We start from the raw sequence: 21,641 nt of genomic DNA on the forward strand, positions 1-21,641 counted from the left end.
AAGAAGAAGAAGAAGAAGAAGAAGAAGAAGAAGAAGAAGAAGAAGAAGAAGAAGAAGAAGAAGAAGAAGAAGAAGAAGATTACCAAAACTGTAAAATATATTTAACCTATAATTTCTAAATATATTTTGGTACATACCTTTATAGGTGTTTATGGTGTTTTGTACTTGTTTACTTTTCTCCTGTTAGAAATTAATAAATCAGTCAGATAATTATTAGACTTCAATGTGTTATTAATGTAGTTTAGTAAGATTCAAAGTCTGCTCTAGTCTGCTCTGTCTCAAGGTTAGCAGTAAGCCATGACACCAATTGTTTTCTTGTATTAATCTTGTGTTAGATTTATGTCCGAATGATTGTTTTAGTTACACACCATGTAACAACAACACACACATGGATTCTTCATTTTGTTATGACTAGGTAATACACGGCTGCTCCAAGCCTGTGGAGCTCTAGATAAGAGATGGAGTCTGTTGGACGGACTTCATCTGTGTAAGGAGTTAGTCCAAAACTGATAAATGTATTAGGCTCTGGGTTTCCGGGATCTCTTTTTCTGCTCTCTTCTCCAGCAGCTTGTCTGAAGGAAGGAACAACACGGATTGTGTTCTGGAATCTTTATTCATATATTTTTAAAATAAACCAGCACTAAAATCAAGAAAGACGGACTCCTTCCTTACTCAGATCTGTCCAATGGGGTATAAGACTCTAAACAACAGAGGTTCTCAGTGAAACCACCTGGTCGGCGCAGACGTTTGTCTCCTTCTGGCTTCCGTACAGATGTGTTTTTGTCAGCTCCTTGTCACGTGAAGCTAATAGGCTAACGATTACTTAACGGTGACTGGGGCTGGGAGTCGGTTGACATCCGAGCCCCGACTTATTGTCACTGGTCGACGATAACGGTGGCGACTCTCTCCCTCCACGGTCTGTGTAGTTTGTACATTTTGTGCACACTCAGCCGATTATCTTAGCGACTTTTGCCCTCTGTGTTTAGAGCTTGCTCACTTTCTCATGCTAGCTAGTTAGCCGCTCGGCTAACTGGCAGCTGTACTGCAGCGCCGCTCACTAACGGCCAGGACGCACAACAGCGGGATGCGCAATGGCATCAGTTCGGGTGGCGGTCCGGGTCAGGCCTATGAACAGGCGGTGAGTTAAGGACAATAACACGGTTGTAGTGTGTTTCTGGCTGTTATCTTGTCATAATATTGTTTTGTGATGCTAATTGGCTCACACAGGTAAATGTTTCTTCAGACTTCAAACCCCTTGAAAGTTTTGATGATAGTGAAGTGAAGTGATTCAGTGCGTGTAACATAAAACTGGCCCTGGAGCTCAGGTTCAGTCAGGTGTCTGTGTGTGGGTGCAGGTGGTTTAGCGGTTTTCCTGGCAGCTATGTTTTCAGTGATTTAACTCTTGTGGGAACATATTTCCACCTGTTTGTACCTGAGAGGCCGAACAGGTGCAGGGTAAAGCGCGTACAGCCCGTGGGAGCAGCTGTCTGTGAGCTTTATTGTTCCTGTGGGTTCGTTTCATTTATCTTGTCCCCGACCGCAGGAATCAGTTCTTCAATTGGTTTGTAACCTTTTGATAAGTCAGACATTGTCTGTGTTCAGCCCCTCAAAGCGACACTTCAGTGCTCACATCAAGCAGCGTGTCAAGAACTTTGTCATAATTAAAAACGAAGTGTGAACTAAATCAAACCAGCTTTATTCATCCTGGTCAGGAACTGTTTGATCAAAACCAGGTAATCAATACATGAGCATATTTATACTCGGTGTTACAGGTGTGTTTGTTTTGCTTGCAAAGAAGCTGTAGTTCACAGTTTGTCCCAAATAATAACACAACCAACCAGTGTTTTGTATTTTAGCTTGAAGAGTTCATCTGCTAATAATTTGACCAACAATGAATTCTGTTGTCTTAAAACACTGCTCATTGTCATTTAGCTTCAGTCTACTTTTTAAATAGCTCAGTGTCTCTGTTCCCACAGTGGCGTCCAGCGTCCTCAGTTCCACCTTTGACCAAAACACCACAGGATAGTTGAAGCTGAGCACAAACTTAGGTGGCGACAGTAGATGAGTCACAGCCAGGACACACGTCCTGTTGAGAGACATTGGCTTCAGTCATGTGGTTTTATTGGTTGCAGCCAGGTGTGTCAGCAAATAACGATCCTTCAGAAGGAGAAATGCCGACGGTGCCAGGGAAGATTAGAAAAGATCAGTAGTTCTCTGGCTGCTGGATGAAGGTCAAAGTGGACTACAGAGAAACCGTCTCAGCCCGATGTTTTTAAAGAAACCGCTGTAAACAAAGTCTTTTGATTGAAGCTAAACATGGACGTTGCTGCCACACTGTGGCTGAAGTTCTGTGAAAGTCTTGCTGAAGGGACTGTGATCACAGACTTAGTGTGTCCTGGGTTTGTGTTCATCAGTCAACGTTATTGATCTCTTACAGGGAAAAGGACTTGACCTCAAAATGCATCATCAAGATGGAAGGAACCAAAACCTCCATCACCAACCTGAAGGTACACGTTTTTTTTTTTTCTCCATTCACACAAACCGTAAAAACGAAGCCGCCATCCTCGTAGGTGAACTTGTCATTACCTTTTGTTCTGTAAGCTCCCTGATGGCATCGCTGGAGATTCGATGAGGGATCGAAGCAAAACCTTCACATACGACTTCTCCTATGACTCTACAGACTGCAGGAGCTCCACGTTCGTCTCTCAGGAGAAGGTAAACATCCTTCTCACTGAGCCCAGAAGTTTCTACTCCTACGTATTTGTTAAACTATTAGACACAAGTGTTTGTCACGCCTGAATGTGTAAGTGGCTCAGCAGTGCAGGTCTGTTCTCCCCTGCCACTGGACACAGCTGGTGTATAACGCAGCTCTGTGGACGTTTGTTGAACGTACAAGACGCTAGTGACAGTTTTCTGTGTAGCCTAACAACATGTGACTTGAATATGAACGGAGTGAAAACGGCCAAACATGGCTAACGTGGCTTGTCGTTCTGCCCTGCTGTGTAAACCCCGTCTTGCTGTTCTGTCTTTGGATGATTAGTGGTCACATTCGTTAGACTGTCAGAGCAGCTCGTTGCTGACCCTGTGTTGTTGCTGGAGCCTCACGTGGGCAGAAATGAAGTCCCTTTAAACATCTCCCCTTTTTTTGCAGGTCTTCAAAGATCTGGGCTCTGATGTGCTGAGAGCAGCGTTTGAGGGCTACAACGCCTGCGTCTTCGCCTACGGTCAGACCGGCTCGGGGAAGTCCTACACCATGATGGGCACTCCTGTGAGATGTGTTTCATTTCCCAGATATTTTCATGTAGAGAGACGTCACACTGAGTCAGTTCCTGACCCATCTGCTCCGCTGCAGCAGTGACATCCTGACTGAAGGGTCCGGCTGAGTGTCACCATCTCGTGTGATAAGAAAATGATGGTCAACAGCAGAGCGTTGAGATAACAAGTCCCACAGTCCACACGTCCTCTGAGATTCTGAGCAGACGCCAAAAACAAAGACTCAGCACTTTTTAAAAATGGTTTTATTATTTAACTCAGTCAAAAGTTAAGAGTAATGATCATCAACAAACCCCATTTAATAGGAGCCGAACCCGGCAGCGTCGGTCCGTCTCTCAACACTTCCTGCCTGTGGCTCCAAGCCCAGTGTCTCCTACTGAAGACACATCTTTAAAAACACCTCACAGATGGAAAGTGTCATGTTAAAGCCTCAGTAGTTTCCTCAAACAGCTGCTTGTTGGAGTGTTTATCAAACTGGTGCTGGGGACTATTTTCAGTGGCGGATGAATCCACATTCGATCTCTAGTGTGTATTAGTGGCGGCAGGTCTACCATGTGTGTGTGTTCACCGTCACCAGTGCGGCAACGGGGTCATTGATGGTTTTACTGGTTTCTGGACACAGCGGCGCTCTATGGCTAAGCGGGAGGAGAGAGGTCAGGTGTGTTTGCAGGAGATGCTCACTGTGCATTTGGCTGTTCTGTGGCCTGTTGTTGATGAAAACTGTTAAATATCACCAGGCACATTTTATTTTCCAAGTTAAACTTGTAGATGCCGTTTTAAAGCCTTCTCTAAACAGTTTGAGTATAAAAGCACTAGTCGGCCTGTAAAGCCCCACCATATCAGAGCACGTGACCTCAGCATCACCAGTGGGAGGTTCAGTCCCAGTGAACAGCTGACAAGTGTCAAAGGTCACAATCTGTCTGAACCTAACCTGGTGTTGTGTGTTGACTCTGGAGAGGCGGACAACACCAACTCAGCGGGGGGAGACAGGAGCTTTTATTCATACAGTTGATCTTATCTGAACTCTGCTGTGAGCTGGTTAACAGCTGATCTGTCAGCTGACCTGTAGACTGACCGGTTCCTGAGGCTGGTGTGTAAACAGTACCGATACAGGTCTTTACACAGCAGAGATGACATCAACACAAACCACATAACCTACAGTATAAGATCTGGAGAAACCCAAGAAAATGTGCTTCTACCTATAAAACACTTCTTTGTTCTCCACCAACTATTAAACACGCCCCAGTGAGCCACGGTGCTGCACTGAGTGGCGTGTTTCTTCCTCGGCAGCGTTGTATCAAGGGAACAGGCATCGGATCTTCACACCCTGTACAAAGTGTGACAGTCGTACTCGGCTTGTGGAGCAGTTTGTTGAAAACAGATGAGTCTGTGGAAAATATCAAAAACATGGAGAATCACTGGGGCTGAGATTGACCAGCACCGGGGCTGATGGGAAATGTAGTTTGGAGAAACATGAAACATGAAATTCAGTAGAAAATGCCCTACTTACCTTGACTGATGTGTTACTGTGGTGACAGTGTTTTTAGTGTGGCAGCCCTACTATGTACTAAAGTCTGTTTGTGTTGTTGTTGCAGGGAGAGGCAGGTTTGATCCCGAGGATCTGTGAAGGTCTATTCAGCCGTGTCTCCGAGGCGACTCGATGGGATGAAGCTTCGTTTCGTACAGAAGTCAGGTGAGTCAGATACCAACAAAGGCCGCGTCAGACAGTTGAAGGATTGCAGTTTTAGTTCAACTTCAGTCTCACTTCGACCACTACACCTTCACCCTCTCTGCTCTACCTGCCACCTGTCACCTGGAGGGTTTATGTGCTAAGGGCTGTCTCAGACCAGTTGTTGAGTGAAAGCAGAAAATAAAACTCTGACACTGGGTCTGTACGAGAGCTCAGCGATCAGATTCCACTGGCCATAAACAAAAGCACAGTGCTGCAAGATGTAGGAACCATCTTAATAAAGTCAAATTCCATCTGTGTCCTCAGGTGTTCTCTTAGTTGCACATGAGAACCTCTGACAAACTATGCGATAGCTTCAACTGAACGCCAGGGAGAAAATGTTTTTCCAACAGTTGTGGCTACAGGCAGCGAGGAGACCTGGCAAACCTAACGTATGTCTGGTGTGTGCAGCTACCTGGAGATCTACAACGAGAGGGTGAGGGACCTGCTAAGGAGGAAGTCCACTCAGACCTACAACCTGAGGGTCCGAGAGCACCCCAAAGATGGACCGTACGTAGAAGGTGAGCGAGCTGGGCGGGCGGTGGTGTGCAGGGCACAGTGTAGTGGCTCCTGAGCTGCATTCATGTTAGTTTGTGCACCTGTGTGTAATTATTGTGCATGGATTGGTGTCTGACCATGGATTCACAGCGAGGTGCTGGAGTGCATTCAGCTCAGCCTCCCATAGCAACTGTCAACGCAGTGAAATGTGAATTACAACACAAACAACTGAAATTCCTGCTTTGCTTTGTCAGTAGTGACTTGGGGTTATAGAATTCAAGATGTTTTATTTAAGTGTGTCTTGGAGCCTTGGATCTCAAGTTTCATTAAGTTTGATTAGTTCAGCGGTTATTTTCTGGAACGTGTTCAGTCCAAGCATGAATTGGGCCAGCACCCCCACCCTGAGCTGCTTCCCTCATTTAAACAGTCATTTTTCCTCGTGGTGGCAGACGTACAGCAGTGATGGGGGTCTCTGATGATGTTACTTTACAAAAGGCCTGGTTTAGTTGTAGTTTAGTAGTAACAGTCTGTATTTAATGTCTTAATTCCTGCTTTGCTTTACTGTGTTTGTCTGGGACGGTGCAGTGAAAATGTCTGATCAGGTGTTTTATTTGCAGCTGGTGTAATAATCTTAAAGCCTGTTTAAGTCATATGTTGACTTCTTGACCCCCACCCCCCAGATCTGTCCAAACACCTGGTCCAGAACTACAGCGATGTTGAGGAGCTGATGGAGGCCGGAAACATCAACCGCACCACTGCCAGCACCTGCATGAATGACGTCAGCAGCCGCTCGCACGCCATCTTCACCATCAACTTCACACAGGTTTGTGACGATTCACTGATTTCACAATGTGACGAACGTCTCCTGTGACGTTTGAGTCTGGATGGAGCGTGACATCGACCTGATTACTGTAGTGTCGAAGTTTCATCTGAGAACATGTTTCCACCGACACAGTGACGAGAAAACAGGCAGAAAATATAAATACTCTGCAGATTAAATGCTGAATAAACAAAAGTCATTATTTACCAAATGGGATGTGATGGGGCAGAGAGTGGTTTATAGTGTCAGTTTGTTCTGAGTCTCACTAAACCCTCCACTTTAGGTAGAACAACTTCAGTCTGTCATGTACAATTCAGGACTTTGTAGCAGCGGTTCCAGCTGCAGTCTTCTTGGCCAAGTCTCTACAAGCTTTCACACCTGGAGTTGAACTGTTCACCACATTCTTTCTCCACATCCTCTGTCTCCTTTAGGGTAGAAGATAAATAATATGCATTATGTCTCTCTCTCTCTCTCTCAGGCTAAGTTCGATGCGGAGATGCCCATTGAAACTGTCAGTAAGATCCATCTGGTCGATCTGGCCGGCAGCGAGCGAGCTGACACCACTGGAGCTACCGGCGTCCGACTGAAAGAAGGAGGAAACATCAACAAGTCACTGGTCACTCTGGGCAACGTCATCTCCTCTTTAGGTCAGAAACACATGCGTGCATGCTTCTTCATGTGTGTGAAGACTTTGCACTGTGTAAACTGATACTCGGGGTTCCCTGTGGGGCCTCGGCCTCCCTCACTGGGACAGCACGACACCCATATGGTCCTGATCTCAGGCTCTGTGATGCTGTGAACTGTCCTCCATCCCTGAGAGAAGCTGTGAGTGGTGTTAAGCCTGTCAGACATGGCGACCACAGCAGGCCATGACCAGCATTACAATGTTGTGTCCAGTGATTCTGGGATGTGCACTGTGCTCGAGCTCCCCCACAACATTAGCCACTTAAACACATTTATTGTTAATGTTTCCCTTTATATTGTGGTAGCTATTAAAAAAATCTTGTGATGTCCTTGCCTATTACTTTGAGAGTCTTTCTCATCCAGATGGGAGAGCTCGAAGCCCGGCAGACTGCCACAGCTGTAACCGCGGTGCATTTGATGATGACGTTACACCAAATGAAGCCTGGTTAAAAACCACAGTAAACCTGTCCTTTGAATATTGTTCCTTAGGTTCTAGGTTCTGTAAAGTCACGATGAATCATGCAATGTTTTTATTTTCACTTCAGCACTGTTTAGCTGATGAATTACTGTGCATTCAGAATCATCTTCTTGGTCATGTTTTCAGTCAGAACATAAGTCACTTAATGTGCTCAGAGTTCTGTAGCAGATCGTCTCGTTGTGGATTCTGTTTAACTGTGTTTCCTGTTTCTGTCCAGCCGACATGACGCAGGACAGAGTCAACACCAACCTGAAGAAGAAGTCGGTGTTTGTTCCCTACAGAGACTCGGTGCTAACATGGCTGCTGAAAGACAGCCTGGGTGGCAACTCCAAGACCATCATGATCGCCAGTGAGAAGCGGGGCAAACGTTAAATTACACAAACGTTTTATAATGGAGTCGAGTATTTGATGTGATTCTGTTGAACTTGTTTCTCATGGCAGCCATTTCCCCTGCTGATGTGAACTATGGTGAGACCCTCAGCACTCTGCGATATGCCAACAGAGCCAAGAACATCATCAACAAGCCCACCATTAACGAGGATGCCAACGTCAGGCTGATCAGAGAACTGCGGGCTGAGATCGCCCGACTGAAGGCTCTGCTGGTTCAGGGCAACCAGGTAAAAGACGTGAGGGAGGCCTCGCTCTGCTGCTGTGACAGGACCTGCATTTAACCTGAGTGACGCTAGAAGGAGACGATGAAATGAACAAAGCTCATAAAAACCTGGCACAGTTTTAAGTTTGGTCTTTTTTTTCATTTTTAATGATTGTACTTTGTGTAAAAACTATTTTGTTGAAAGGGAAAAAAGCTTTAACAAACCTCACCTCCCTGCTGAGGCAGCTGCCTACTGTTATTTAGATTAGTGTAGACGCCAATCATTTGAATTAGTTGACTCTCGGCGGACGCGGTGCCATCTGGTGGCTGTACTGGGGCACTGGAGCACAAGTCACAGAACCAGCCAGATGACAAAAACATGCATGACCCATAGTCTGAAAATATGGTGTTTATGTTTGGTGTTCTGTCTGTAATATGTAAGCACTGTGAAGTTGAGGCACAGAAGGCAACGACCCACTCAAAGTGTTTCTGACCCATGTTTGTGTGTGTTTGTCAGATCGCTCTCCTGGATTCGCCCACTGCTCTGAGCATGGAGGAGAAACTGCACCAGAATGAAGCCAGAGTGAGTCTGTCATGTGTTGTTCTCACATGGAAAGCTAAGTTACACTCAATGTGAAGGTTCATGTCAAGGTTTTACACTAAAACAGAATATGAAGTCCAGTCCTTCTCCCCATGACTCTGACAAAGCTTAGAACAACTGCTCCTGGACATTTAGCTTTCTTCATTAAAGCAGAAGTCAGTAGAATGCAGCAAGCTTGGTGGTCGTGTGGTGATCCTGCAGTCAGAAGGTTTTTAGGCTGCGGCACCAAGCAAGACAGACACTGGATGTCTGCTCTGCTGGAGTTCTGATCCTCTGATCCCTCAAGTTCTGCTGATGTCTTCGTTTGTCTCTGCAGGTCCTGGAACTGACTAAAGAATGGACCAACAAATGGAACGAGACACAGAACATACTTAAGGTAAGAGCAAAGGTTTGTTCACTGAATACTGGCTCTGTGTCCGACTGTGTTTACAGTTGGAGTCGCTGACAGAGGAACAGGCTGAGCTCTGGAAGTGTGTCACAGTGTTGGGTCGATTGTTTCCCAGAGAACAAAGACACGGGGTTAGGTGTCAGGGTTAGGGTACAGTCTGTTTCCATGCTGCAGTGTGTGACCAGTGACCCGACCGGGTCCTGCACTGACTCCGTTTGTCAGGAGTGAAGCTCTGCCTGGTCACACTTGGCTCTAACAGGAGCACCGGGGCAGCACATCTGGCTCATCCCCAGTGTCCAGTAGCTTCTGAGGACACATCTGGATTTCCATGTTGTGACTACGTGGCAGCTTTAACATTAACATTAACTTTTAACATTAGCTTGTGATGCTAACACGCACTGTGTGAGGAGGCGTCTGCATTGTGAGGTGAACCTGAGCTGTCAGCTGATGTCTGTGGACGCACACAGGTCACCTCCCTCCACCTGCGGAGCTGCTGGTGTCAGTGGCCTCGGTTAGCATTAGCATGCTGCTACTGCCATTACTCACTGGAGTGTGTGTCATGTTGCTGCCAGAGCCGACACCCGTCTGTCAGAGGTGGTGTGTGGGTCCAAGGCTGCAGTGTAACGGTGCTTGCACAGACTCGCCTCAGGACGGTCATGTCACAGCAGCTGCCTCACTTTTAAAAAGTAAAAACAAAGTTTTCTACCCCAGAGCTGCTCATGAGTCCTCGATTGTCTGTGTGTCAGTGTTGTGACTTGGTAGTTTCCCTGGTGTCTTATGTTTTTCAGCACAAATGGAGCTTTACATCCTGCTCATTGTTTTTCTTTGTGCACGAGTTTCCCTGTTTTTATGAGGCTATAAGTAAAGTTTAAAAGTGTAGCCATGTTTGTGTTCATGTGTGTGTAGGAGGAGACTCTGGCACTGAGGAAAGAGGGGATCGGTGTGGTGTTGGACTCAGAGCTGCCTCACCTCATCGGCATCGACGACGACCTGCTCAGCACGGGCATCATCCTGTACCACCTGAAGGTCAGACATCACCTGCAGCGCCTCAGCTGCTGGACAGAGCCAGCGAGTCTCAGAAATCCATTAAGTCACTTTAACTGGTGTTTAACAGGTGGACACCAGTGTCAGCTCTGCTTTTACCTGGAGTCAAAACAGTGACGATTTAGTTTTCTGGTGTTCGTCAGGGTTTTTAAAAAATTATTTAAATAAGGGAAAGTTGATAATTAAGGAGTAAATCTGCTGAGTCATTTCCACATAAAGCAGAGACGTGCATCCAGTTCTCACAAGCGTTGTCCAGTTTGTGAATGACTGTTTCCTTTCTACCCCAGGAGGGACGGACGTACGTGGGCCGAGAGGACGCATCCACAGTGCAAGACATCGGTGAGTCAATCAGCCATTTTCTGTACGGTACCTGGTGTCACAGGAATTAAACCAAGCAGAAGTAAATGCATGCCCACCTTCATGCTTACAGTTAGACACTGGTTTCTCTGTCTTTCAGCGATGGACAGTACTCTAGCCTTTTGTCTTATGGCATTGGGTTTCTCACTGTCTGTATTTATAAGGACAGACATTAAGACAGTGATATGGTTAGTGAGCTCACAGGTAAACCGTCCTGAGTGGTGAGGAGGCCTGGGCAGCGTCACATCCTCCGTATGAGTAGTTGGGGGTCAGGTCAGAGGTGCTCAGCCTTGAGATCTGATGACGTGTCACTTTGTGCTCATGTTGTTCTTTCCCGTGTCTGTGTCCAGTTGTTTTGTTCTTTGGTGTAAATGCATTTATCCGACAGTTGCCACAGATACTAAAGTACCTTTTTTTCCTAGAACCGTCTTTAGCTTCTGTATTAGCTACTTTATAAATGCACTTTCATCAGAGATAAAAAAATAAATGTTCTATGTTTAAACAGCAGCTCGATAAATGACTGGATCTCCTGTGTTACTGTTCCTGCTGCAGTCCTGCACGGCCTGGGCCTCGAGAGCGAACACTGCATGTTTGAGAACCAGAATGGGACTGTGACTCTGGTGCCGCTCGGCGGGGCTCAGTGTTCGATCAACGGCGTTCAGGTGACCGAGCCGTCGCAGCTCAACCAAGGTGATGAAACTGTGACGGCTCATCATTTGTCGTAATGCCTCGGTCTGTAAGCAGCACTGTAGACGAGCCATGTTTCTTCTGCAGAAGTAAAAAAGATTCTGTTGTGCTGTCGTCCAGGTGCCGTTATTCTGCTCGGCAGGACAAACATGTTTCGGTTCAACCATCCAAAGGAGGCGGCCAAGCTGAGAGAGAAACGAAAGGTGAGACTCTGCCTGGTCTCAGGTTGGACAGGCTGGAGGGCATGTATCAGAGAAGTAAGAGGCGAAGATGGAGAAACTTGTGTTGATCTGCATGGAGTGAGAGAGAAGCTTTAACTGTCAGCATCTGATTTAAAACATGAAGTGACGTTGGCTTCCCCCCCCAGAGTGGCCTCCTCTCCACATTCAGCCTGTCCATGACGGACCTGTCCAAGTCCTGTGAGAACCTCTCCACTGTGATGCTCTACAACCCGGGGTGAGTGGCCCAGTACCAGCAGCTGCATGTGGGAACCAGCTCAGACCCCGCAGTGCATCTCCCTTCTGCATCAGACCCTGTAGACTGTGTTGGTCCAAGCCGAGGTTCTGCAGCATCGGTTCATCTGCACCTTCACATAGTCAGCGATGACCTGCATCAGACCCTGTAGACTGTGTTGGTTCGAGCCGAGGTTCCGCAGCATCGGTTCATCTGCACCTACACATAGTCAGCGATGACTCATCAGAATAGAACACACACACACACACAGTTTCCCACTTTAATCAAGTTAAATGCAGATAAATCTTGGCAGATCAGATGAGAAAAGCTGAATTTGCAAAATTTGGTCATGAGGCCACGTGTTTCATCACACTGTCAGATACTAAGGCTGGCGGCTCGTCATCTCAAACACGGGCTGCCTTTCTGCCCATTGGCTACCGGCCATGTGCAGTTCTTATTCTGTTTTTAAGCTTTCATTAGGAACCTCTTGTTCTTTATACAGTCTTAAATCCATAGCAAGCAGCATTTCAGTCCTGATCCACAGAGCAGCTGCCAGACACTGCTTCATCCCTTGTCCCGCTGGAGGCGAGACTGGTTTTAAAGATGTACGTCTTCAGTAGGAACCAATGTGCTCAAAGCCGAGAGCCACAGACAGAGTAGGGACAGCAGAAAGACGGTGTAGGTCAGAGTCTCCACGTCATTTGTTGGTAAAAACCAGAATAATACAATAACCCTACTGGTTGTTACTTCACTTATTTGAGCCTTTTTTTGAACGGAGTGTCTTGTTTTTGGTGACATCTGGTCCCCTGTGGCCTGAGTCAACAGGTTTCAGAGGTATGTTTACACATCAGTTTCTTTTCCTTTGGTTAAACGCCGTCTGTGAGCAGCGGTGTGTGTAGTTAGACCCTCGGCTTCCTGTCGGCTGTGCTCGATGCGCGACCGCAGCCGCTGTGATTAACTATGTCCACCCTGTCCTGTTGACAGTCTCTTCACTGAGAAGGCCCCCGTCTTCCTCAGGTAGACTCAGCCATCCACTTCCTGTCTAACTGTCCTGTTTTTGACACAGATGTGTGTTGACTCGTCCAGTCTTTCAGCCTGGTCACTCATTGTCTGTCTGCAGTATTCAGCATGTCACCCTGCTGCTTCTGTCTCCATTCGCCGTCTAAGAGAAACTGTTGTTGCTTTTTCACCCTGCATTCCATTTAAGGCTTTAAATTTTAAATGTTGACTGCTGCTTTTACTTACCTTATCGTCTGTGTCAACACTGATGTGGCTGTGTGTTATTCCTCTGATGAGAAGGAAGGAAGCTGATGGTGTGTTTGTTTCCCCAGGCTGGAGTTTGAGAGACAGCAGCGAGAAGAGCTGGAGAAGCTGGAGCTGAAAAGGTACAAGAGCCGGTGTTTTCTCCAGATCTGTTTCAGACCTCTGAATTTCATATAGTTAAACTCAAACAACACTGAACCATCGTCTGACAGAACTTTGGGAAGAATATTCAAACCACAGAGAACAATCCCCAACCGAAGGGCTTTATGGGTAGAAGAATATAGGCGGGGTTTCATCGGAGGAAAGGTGTTTCTTTCTTCATAAAACTGACTTGGCATTACTTTTCTGTCTCCATCTGACAAAGATAAAGAACAGCTCTGCTCCTCCAGGACTTTGTGCTCTTGTTGACCACATGAGTAAACCAATTATTCAAGCTCCTGTATTCCTTGTTTTGTGGAGCTTACTTCACCCGGTACTAGCAAACCTCATCAAAAGAGAAGAATGACTGTGTTACCACCGGCGCTGATTTGAAACGATAGTTAAATAACTAAAAATGGTTCCGAGACACTTTAGACCGTGCCCAGAGGTTGTCCTCTCAGGCAGAGCCTATTCTGTGCCCTGCCAGTTCACACCTCAGCCGGTCATATTTAGCTTTCTGCCTAAACTGAAACTTTTCCAGCCTCATGGCTTTAAGACTAACCGGTTTATGGACCTTCGTGGGATCAGTGTACATGCACTGGGAAGTCGCTCCCTGACAGCCTAAACTCAGGGTGAAGGGCCTGTCAGATTTTGAAGTGCATGTATTAAACTCTTCCTCGCTGTTGGTGCTGGTAGATATTCCATATTAACAGGCTGAACTTTCTTTGTGTGTGGTGTTGCTGTAGGAGGCTGATCAAGGAGATGGAGGCGAAGCAGCAGAGTGAGAAGGCGGAGCTGGAGCGTCTCCAGCAGGAGGTGGAGAGTCAGCGGAAGGAGTCCGAGGAGGTGCAGCAGCGCATCCTCCGTCAGGAGGAGAGCCTCCGCCGCCGCAGCCAGGACATCGAGAGCCGTCTGCGGGACTTCCTGGCAGAGAAGGAGCGTTTTGAGGAGGAAAGACGCTCAGAGATCCAGGGGGTGGACCTCCAGCAGCAACACCGGTGGAGACGGCAGCAAGAGGATGGAGCGGAGCAGCAGGAGGAGGAGGAGGAGGAGCGGCGGCAGCAGGAGGCCATAGAACAGACTGAGATTTGTCGCGAGCTGGAGAGGCTGAAAAGGGAACGTGATGAGCAGAAGGTCCGTCTTGAGACTGAGCGCCGGCGGCTGGAGGAGCAGGAGTGGGAGCAGCTGAGTCTGGTGGGGAGGCTGGAGGAGCAGCTGAGGGAGAAGCAAGAGGCAGCCCCCACCCTACTCACCAGGACATCCGCCGCCTGGATGAGGAGCACCGTGCACTGGCTGAAATCAGAGAAGCGCTCCTGCGGGCCAAAGAGGCTGGAGAGCGGCCAGGAGTGGAGGACGCCAGCAAGGAGGCGAGGTCCGCCCAGGTCCGATACATGGACTTCAGGGCAGCTCAGGTGAGGGAGCTGGGCCAGCTGGAGGACGGGCTCTGGCAGCAGAGGGAGCGCTTGGAGAAGGAGGTGGCTGCAGAGCGTAACACACTGCTGCTCCTTGCCAATAGCCTCCGAGAACAACAACGGCAGCAGAAAGAGACTCAGGAGACGGGGCTGCAGGGCGTTACAGCTGTCTGCCAGGAGGAGCAGCTGGTCAAACAAGCGGAGCATAGACTCCAGCTTAAGGAGCAACAACTAGCCAGTCTGGTTGACTGCCTTCTCCCTTCACTGGCTGAGGAGAAGCAGAGGGCTGTGGAGGTGCTGGAGCGCGGCGGCGGAGGCAGCAACGGGAGCTGCGACGGTCCACCAGGACTGGACAACACGCTGTACCAGGTTGAGAAGGAGCTGGAGGACAAAGAGGAGAAACTGAACTTGCACTGGCACCGTGCTCGGCAGCTGCAGCAGCTCCAGGAGACCTACGAGTTCACAGCCAACGTGGCCCGGCAGGAGGAGAAGGTGAGGAGGAAGGAGAAGGAGATCCTGGAGTCGAAGGAGAAGCAGCAGAGGGAGGCAATGGAGCAAGCAGTGGCCCGGCTGGAGAAGAGGCACTTGGCCATAAGACACAGCATCTCGCTGGAGCCAGACACCGAGGAGCAGAGACACAAGAGCTCGATCCAGAGGGCGGGGGCTGACCTGGACCAGCAGAGGTCAGAGCTCTGGGATAAAACTGAACCGATTGTAACAGGTCAAGTGTGCAGCTGGTGGTTTAGTAGGTTTATTTCCCACAAACCACCAGCGATCATGGTGTCCTCACCATAATGTGCCAGTCCAGACCCTGGTCCAGCTTATTGCGCTGTGCCGTAGACCTACACTGGTGTCCACCAGCTGTTAGCCCCCCCCAGTGGGGGGCAGGTTTCCTCCATCTGTTTCCAACACACATCTCCACGGGCTGAGTCTCTGCTCTACACTGCTCCGTCAGCTCCTCACGCTGCACAGAGCAATGTGTTGGAGCTGTTTTTGATGTTGACTTGTGGAAACTAAAACCGAAAATCACCAGCTGCATCCTTTAATTTAACTGTAGTCTGCATAAGTGAAAGGGTAAAAGCCTTGTTCACCTGCCAAATGTCCAGACAGTTAAGTTATTAGAGGCCATCTCTGAAAAATGCTTGTGGAGATTGACCTTCATTGTCTTTTTCAACGTAACTAAATAGAATTTTCTTAAATAACATGCAGATAAAACCAGAAACATCAAACAAAGGTTAAATAAATACATTCACTAGAAACTCAGGAAATCAACAAGACGTCTGGTGTTGTTGTGTTTTGCTCTGCAGAGTGGAGCAGGAGATCCAGAAGCTGAAGCAGAGGATCAGTGAAGGGGAGGAAAACAGGACTCACTCCATCGGTACCGATGAGAAGACGAGTCTCACCAGCTCCCCCGTCAGCCACATCCAGAGCGTGAACGCGCTGCTGCCGCTATCTGACGACAGGTACACCTCAGTGCTGCTGGTTGTCACTCCGCTGGAGGTTTTCTACACAAATATGAACTTCCACACTGCCGGGTGGGTCTTTGTCTCTGTAGCAGGATAAACGCGTACATTGAAGAGGAAGTGCAGCGACGGTTGCGAAAGATGAACCTGATGAACGGTGGCAGCAGCAGCAGCAGCGTGGCCCTGTCTGTGTCCTGTGACTCGCTCAGGGTAAGTGGCACCTGTCCCTTTATTTCACCTGTGGGGATTTATTATTTACCGTTTACAATTCAGCATCTGAGCCAGCTGTGCACACAGACCTTCACCCTCTGTCCATCTCAAGTTCTGTGGCAGAAAATCAAATCACCCGCTGTTCTGACTCTTTCACGTCGTTTTCTGGTTCCAGCCTCTCCAGTGTGGGAATACTGGTGGTCTTTTATTACATTAAACAGGTTTGGATTTGTGACTGTTGATCACACAAAAAGAAAAAACTCTGAAGACTAGACTGGTCTGAAAGTCCATCAGGTGAGAGGTTTCTGCTCCAGAACAATAACTGATCAATGGCCGATCAACAGAAACATTAATTTCGAAATTCAGCAGATTATATTTACTGAATACGCCACAGTGATGACAGTGGAGAGGTTTCTGGCTTTAACAGTGCCAGCCTGGTCTGGAGGTAGCTGATCGTCATCTCTAGTTCCCTCCAGAGCTCAGGTTTGCTGCTAGAAGTCGAGTGCCCGGTGTCACGTTGTCCTCTGTGTAGGACTGATGTGGGGCTCTTTCTTCCTGCAGGAGGAGGAGGTTGGCGACTGTAGCTCGGTTAGATTAACAGATGAGGTAAGACCTGGATCCACCTGCTCTGTGAATCTCTCACCCGGTTGTAGACTCAGTTACACCTCTGCCAGTCAGTGCTGTCTATTATTATTGTTGTTGTTGTTCATTATCCTGCTTTTGGTGCCTTTTTCTGTATCGTGAGGTTGAATTTTCAGCTTTTATTTGAAAATGCTGCTTGTTATGTTGTAGAATATCAAGTTAATATTTAAAACTGCTGAGCTCACACGTGATGTTGTTTTCAGGATGACGAAAAGCTGCAAGTCAATAATCCAAGGAGACTTAAATACCAGGTAAGACCAGCATCTGGTTACGGGATCGTTACAAATGAATAATCGTTAAAAATCTGTAATCCTGCCATGTTTTCACACCAGCTGTGGTTCTGAGTCTTTGCACTGTGTTAAAATGTGATTGCTGCTGTTCACTGCATGTAGCAATCGCATCAAAGTCTGTATAACTTTAGAAAAGCAAAATAGTAATTTTAAAGAAAATGGTGAATGGGCTTCCATTTTAAATCTTGAGGGTTGCCAAACGCAGACAGAGGCACTTTGTTTCAGGTCCTGTCACTGTGTGGTTTGATTTTACTTTGGCAGTTTGGGACAAAGGTACTTCTGTGTTGGTCTTTAGAATCTGGCAGCTCTGTTACATGAGGGTTCCATTGTTTCATTGCAGCCTTTGAAATGATCAACAACTATTTAACTTGGCCCTTTATTTCAGTCAGTGTGGGTGAAACGTGTAGGCAGATGCCTTCTGTCTCGCCACCACTGAGGCCGTTACCATAAGTCATGTGCAAATGCTGCTTTGCCCACATGTGAATGGATGTTTAAAGAGAAGTGACATTTTTTTTTTTTGTGCACTCATCCTAATTTGCATGTCAAACCTCACACTGTTAATTTTGAATCACTTACACCTCACCTGGTGACGGAGATGCTCTGATTCTCATTGGGTGGATTATGGACTTCAGTGTAGTACAGGGAGCCTTCACATTGTTTGTAGTCATGGACTCCCCCCCCCTTGTGCACACAGAGCGCCTGCAGCTTGTCGTCTAGTTTCCTGCCTGGCCCAGAGCTCGAGGCAAAGTCTCCTCCTAACGTCCAGAAGAACATGCCAGAGGAACCAGAGAACAGATGTGTCAAGCTGCTCAGAGGGGAGACGCTAGAATCCGCAGCTGAAGTCGTGCCCCACAAAGATGGTGACAGAACCAGATGGTGGCAGGGAAGAGTGAATACCCCTCGTGGGACAGTGGGCCGAGCCGTTGGTGAACTTAACCACTGTGACGGTGGACCGGACAGGTTATGTGTGACCTCGCCAAAAACCAAGAGATTCGATGACGACGTTGCTGATAGAAGAAACTATTCTGGCCGCTGTGTTTCTGATGATAAAAAGGTCGAAGGTAAATTGAAGGAGTCGACGGTAAATGGATGCTCTAATTCTTACCTCAGGGGAAAAGTCAAACACCAAACATGTGACCTAGAAGATACGGGAGTTTCTCATGATCAGTCACCAAAGTCTGAGAACTCGGTCAGTGGTCACAACGATTCCAAACAGAGGTTGGAGGAGTATGACGGTTGTCAAACAAAACAAGAGTCGGGCACTGATGGAGCAGCTGCCAACGGGAGCTACAGCCTGGGGTATTTTGCTGGAAAGCTGTCTGAAGCCTACAGAGACGCTGGTAGAAGGCTGCAGGTCACACGGGACATCGTCCGAAATGTTCGAGTAGGTGAAATAAAGATTGTTGTCTCTCAGTACGCGAACATGGTGTCCAGAGAGTTTCCACTGATTCATCGAATGCGGCTTAAAACAGAGGCACAACCCAACATCACTGTACCAGACACAGCCAGTGTGGTTGATCTGTCGACGGCTCGCACCCTCAGGCTTCCTCAGAGCTGTGGCGTGTCTGTGGTCCCGGGCATCTTGGGGTGGCCCAAGGGCTCTGTGTCCTTTCACGGAAACACAAGTCCTGAGGTGTTTGATCAGAGGCTGGTCGAGCTGCCTCCTGCCTTGTCTCGGCTGCAGGCGCTTTCATCCCAGATGATGCTTGAGAAGTTGGAATCTCTGGCTCCCCACAAGCAAGTTGGCAAAGTTCTGAGTATCTTCTGGCTCAAAGCGGCTAACCGTAAGCAGCCCATCCCAAAACCCGGGTGCCTGCTTTTGTCAGCGCAGGACATCACAGTAGTCTCGGCGGGCACTGATCCTGAATACGCCTTGGGTGTTTTTCATCATTTCAACCTCCTGGACTTGAAGAAGGTCCAGATTAGTTTGGGAGGGCAGCACGTTCGCTTAATTGGCCTGACCGAAGACGCCGTCCTGGCCGTGTTCACCCACAGCAAGGAGCTCACCCAGGTGTTCTGCAGGGCTGTACTGAAGGCTGCTGCTCCTGGGAAGTTCTCTGAAGTGACTGAAGGTCAGCCACTACTCTGTGATGACCTCATGGCCCTCTCTCTGGACTGGACGACAACTGTTCCCGACATTATCCTGGACAGTGGCCTTCACGTCACCTGTGGATTCAAGCGGGTCCTTGCAGACCTGCTCTACATTGTCCATGGGAACATGGATGGTCCTGGCAAACCCTCTCTGGGTGACATTCGTCCTCTGCTCTACACCAGTGTCAAGGTCAGCAGCTCCACCCATGTGCACCAGGACACCATTGTCCAGTTCCTCCTGACAGACACTCATGTAGTTCTTCTCCGGGAAGATGGCGCCTTCCACCCGGCGCCGCGAGGCTCCAGCCTGATCCCCCTCCAGCCCCAGTTTCAGGTCCTGGAACTCCGCAGGCGTTCAGACATTGGGTGCCTGCTAGTGAGACAGAGTGACAGCTGCCTGGCGGTAGATATCATGTTTACGACTCACAGACCACAGGCCGGGGAGAAGGTGGAACTCAGGCGGGGCCCGGCTGACATGCGCTCCACCTGTGACTCCTGGAAGCTGTTGTTTGGCTGCATCTCCGAGGCTGTGATCATGATTAATCATCTGTGCACATGAGGCAGTTCCACCGGAGCTGGATGTGTCCGACCTGTGTCTGAAGTGACCTTCACAGACCTAGAGTCGGAGATGCCATCTGGAAGGTTGAATTGTTATGGAGCCACAGTAGAACGGACATGTGTGAGGCGGTTTTAAAAACATTTTAAAATATCTTTTTACTTTTCAGCCAGTTGTGATTTGACTGAATGTGTCGCCAGAATGAATGAAAAGGCTGAAAGACGATAAACAGTTTGTGTCTTTTTGTTCACTGTTTTATTCCTGTTGATGATTCTTGTTTGACTTGTTCTTACGTGGTTATTTCACCAGAGGGGAAGGACGTGACTGTTGCAGCTGCACCCTGAGGAAACTTTGTCTTGATGTGAAGTTAATTATGATGAGTACACAGCTGAAGGTGTGATGTTGTACCCTCACACAGTGAAATCATTTTAATCGTGGAAGCAGATAAATAAAGTTGGATGTTTGTCTGATTCCTGCTCTGTGTGTAAGTCCTTCTCGGGTTCTGTTAAAGACAGCAGTTGTTGTAGTGTCCTGAGTCAACCCTGTGCTCTCCACCTCTGTGTCTTCTCTGTCTCTCCTGTGGACCTGGATGTCCTCTACAGCGCTGGATGTCTCGTCTTGTGGCGACGAGCTCCGACCGCCTCCAGGAGCCCGTCAGAATTAGCATCCCTCGTTACGTTCTGCGTGGGCAGGGGAAGGACGAGCACTTTGAGTTCGAAGTGAAGGTGAGTTCATTCAGCTGTGTTCGTCTCGTGTCTGTTCAGTGTTCAGGACCAGTCATCCTCCTCGTGTGCAGTGCAACACAGTATGTTTACCAGAGAGCTGGACCCGAGCGGTTCCTTCATGTCTAACTCAGCACTACGCCTCTGAGCCGAACACTAGTTGTTCCTCCGCTACGTTCGTCTGACAGCTGCAGTCAGTGCAGACACTCTCATCCTCTTCCTGTCCTGTGAAAACCATGTTTCTCTAAAGGTTTAATTACAGGTTTTTAAATTATCTTGTTTTTCAGTTTTTAAAAACCTATACCAGGTCAGAATTCTGCATTAAAACATGGAATTTGTGGCTGTAAACCTGTACAACCTACCGCTGCTGGAACAGCGGCATCAAACTCAGGATGTCTGTGCTCTTTCTGGTGACGCTGCGAACGCGTTCAGTGATTTATTGCACTGGGCTGCCGGTGTCACTGATCCTCAGTCAGTTCCAGTTACATTCAGTGTGAAGCACTTAGTGACGTTTTCCATCTAGAAGGGTAAACTTGACTTTAAGTATATGAGGAGGGTCAGAATATTAGGAACACTTGTGCACTAAAACAATGTTCACGACAGGTACATTTTACAGCAGCTCAGTTTTGACAGGTTGTGATTTTGTATAGGAGCTTGTCAGTTGGACAGCAGCTCGCTGGTGTGTGACTGTGGTCGCTTCTCTCTTTGTGGTGGGCGGGGGGAGCGGGCAGCATCGCGGTGTCCTAGCACAAATATGCAAATACAGCAACAGTTGAATGAAGAAATATCTTCAAGAAGATTTGCTAAAATAAAAGTGAGGTCAGTTTTTAAGCAGCTGATTCCTTTGGTGTTGACATTAAAGCACCTGCTTAGGTCAAATCAATTTTATTTGTATAGCGCCAAATCACAACAAAAGTCATCTCAGGACACTTTACAAAGGAAGGTCTAGACCTTACTGTTATCAATATTATTACAGAGGGAAAACCCAACAAATCCCCCTTGAGCAAGCACTTGGTGACAGTGGGGAGGAAAAACTCCCTTTAACAGAAGAAATCTCCGACAGACCCCGGCTCTTGGTGGGCGGCCTTCTGCCTCGACTGTTTGGGGTGAGTGGATAGAGGAGAGACAAAAGAAGAAAAGCAACAAACAATCAAACACTGGTCAGGTTGATGTGGCCGGTGACTGCTCATCAGAAACATAGAGCTCCAGAGCCAGGGCTACCTGCAGAAAGGTACAGGGAGAGAGAGAGG

At 47.9% G+C, this 21,641-nt stretch overlaps 1 protein-coding gene across 1 annotated transcript in view; it reads left to right on the forward strand.

The window, feature by feature from the left end:
• Positions 1–769: 769 nt before the first annotated feature.
• kif16ba (kinesin family member 16Ba) overlaps positions 770–21,641 on the forward strand; it is a 25,525-nt gene continuing 4,653 nt past the window's right edge. The window contains 25 exon segments of the mRNA XM_020620222.1: positions 770–1,138; positions 2,438–2,507; positions 2,602–2,715; positions 3,152–3,268; positions 4,869–4,966; positions 5,414–5,523; positions 6,181–6,323; positions 6,799–6,967; positions 7,700–7,831; positions 7,924–8,099; positions 8,592–8,657; positions 8,992–9,051; positions 9,970–10,089; positions 10,395–10,446; positions 11,017–11,154; positions 11,272–11,354; positions 11,519–11,607; positions 12,936–12,989; positions 13,752–14,275; positions 14,278–15,100; positions 15,725–15,880; positions 15,973–16,090; positions 16,652–16,696; positions 16,936–16,983; positions 20,272–20,394. Coding sequence (XP_020475878.1) covers positions 1,092–1,138; positions 2,438–2,507; positions 2,602–2,715; positions 3,152–3,268; positions 4,869–4,966; positions 5,414–5,523; positions 6,181–6,323; positions 6,799–6,967; positions 7,700–7,831; positions 7,924–8,099; positions 8,592–8,657; positions 8,992–9,051; positions 9,970–10,089; positions 10,395–10,446; positions 11,017–11,154; positions 11,272–11,354; positions 11,519–11,607; positions 12,936–12,989; positions 13,752–14,275; positions 14,278–15,100; positions 15,725–15,880; positions 15,973–16,090; positions 16,652–16,696; positions 16,936–16,983; positions 20,272–20,394 — 3,675 coding nt within the window. The 5' untranslated portion in view covers positions 770–1,091.

The sequence above is a fragment of the Monopterus albus genome, unplaced genomic scaffold (genome assembly GCF_001952655.1).
Source record: "Monopterus albus unplaced genomic scaffold, M_albus_1.0 scaffold235.1, whole genome shotgun sequence".
Classification (NCBI taxonomy): Eukaryota; Metazoa; Chordata; class Actinopteri; order Synbranchiformes; family Synbranchidae; genus Monopterus; species Monopterus albus.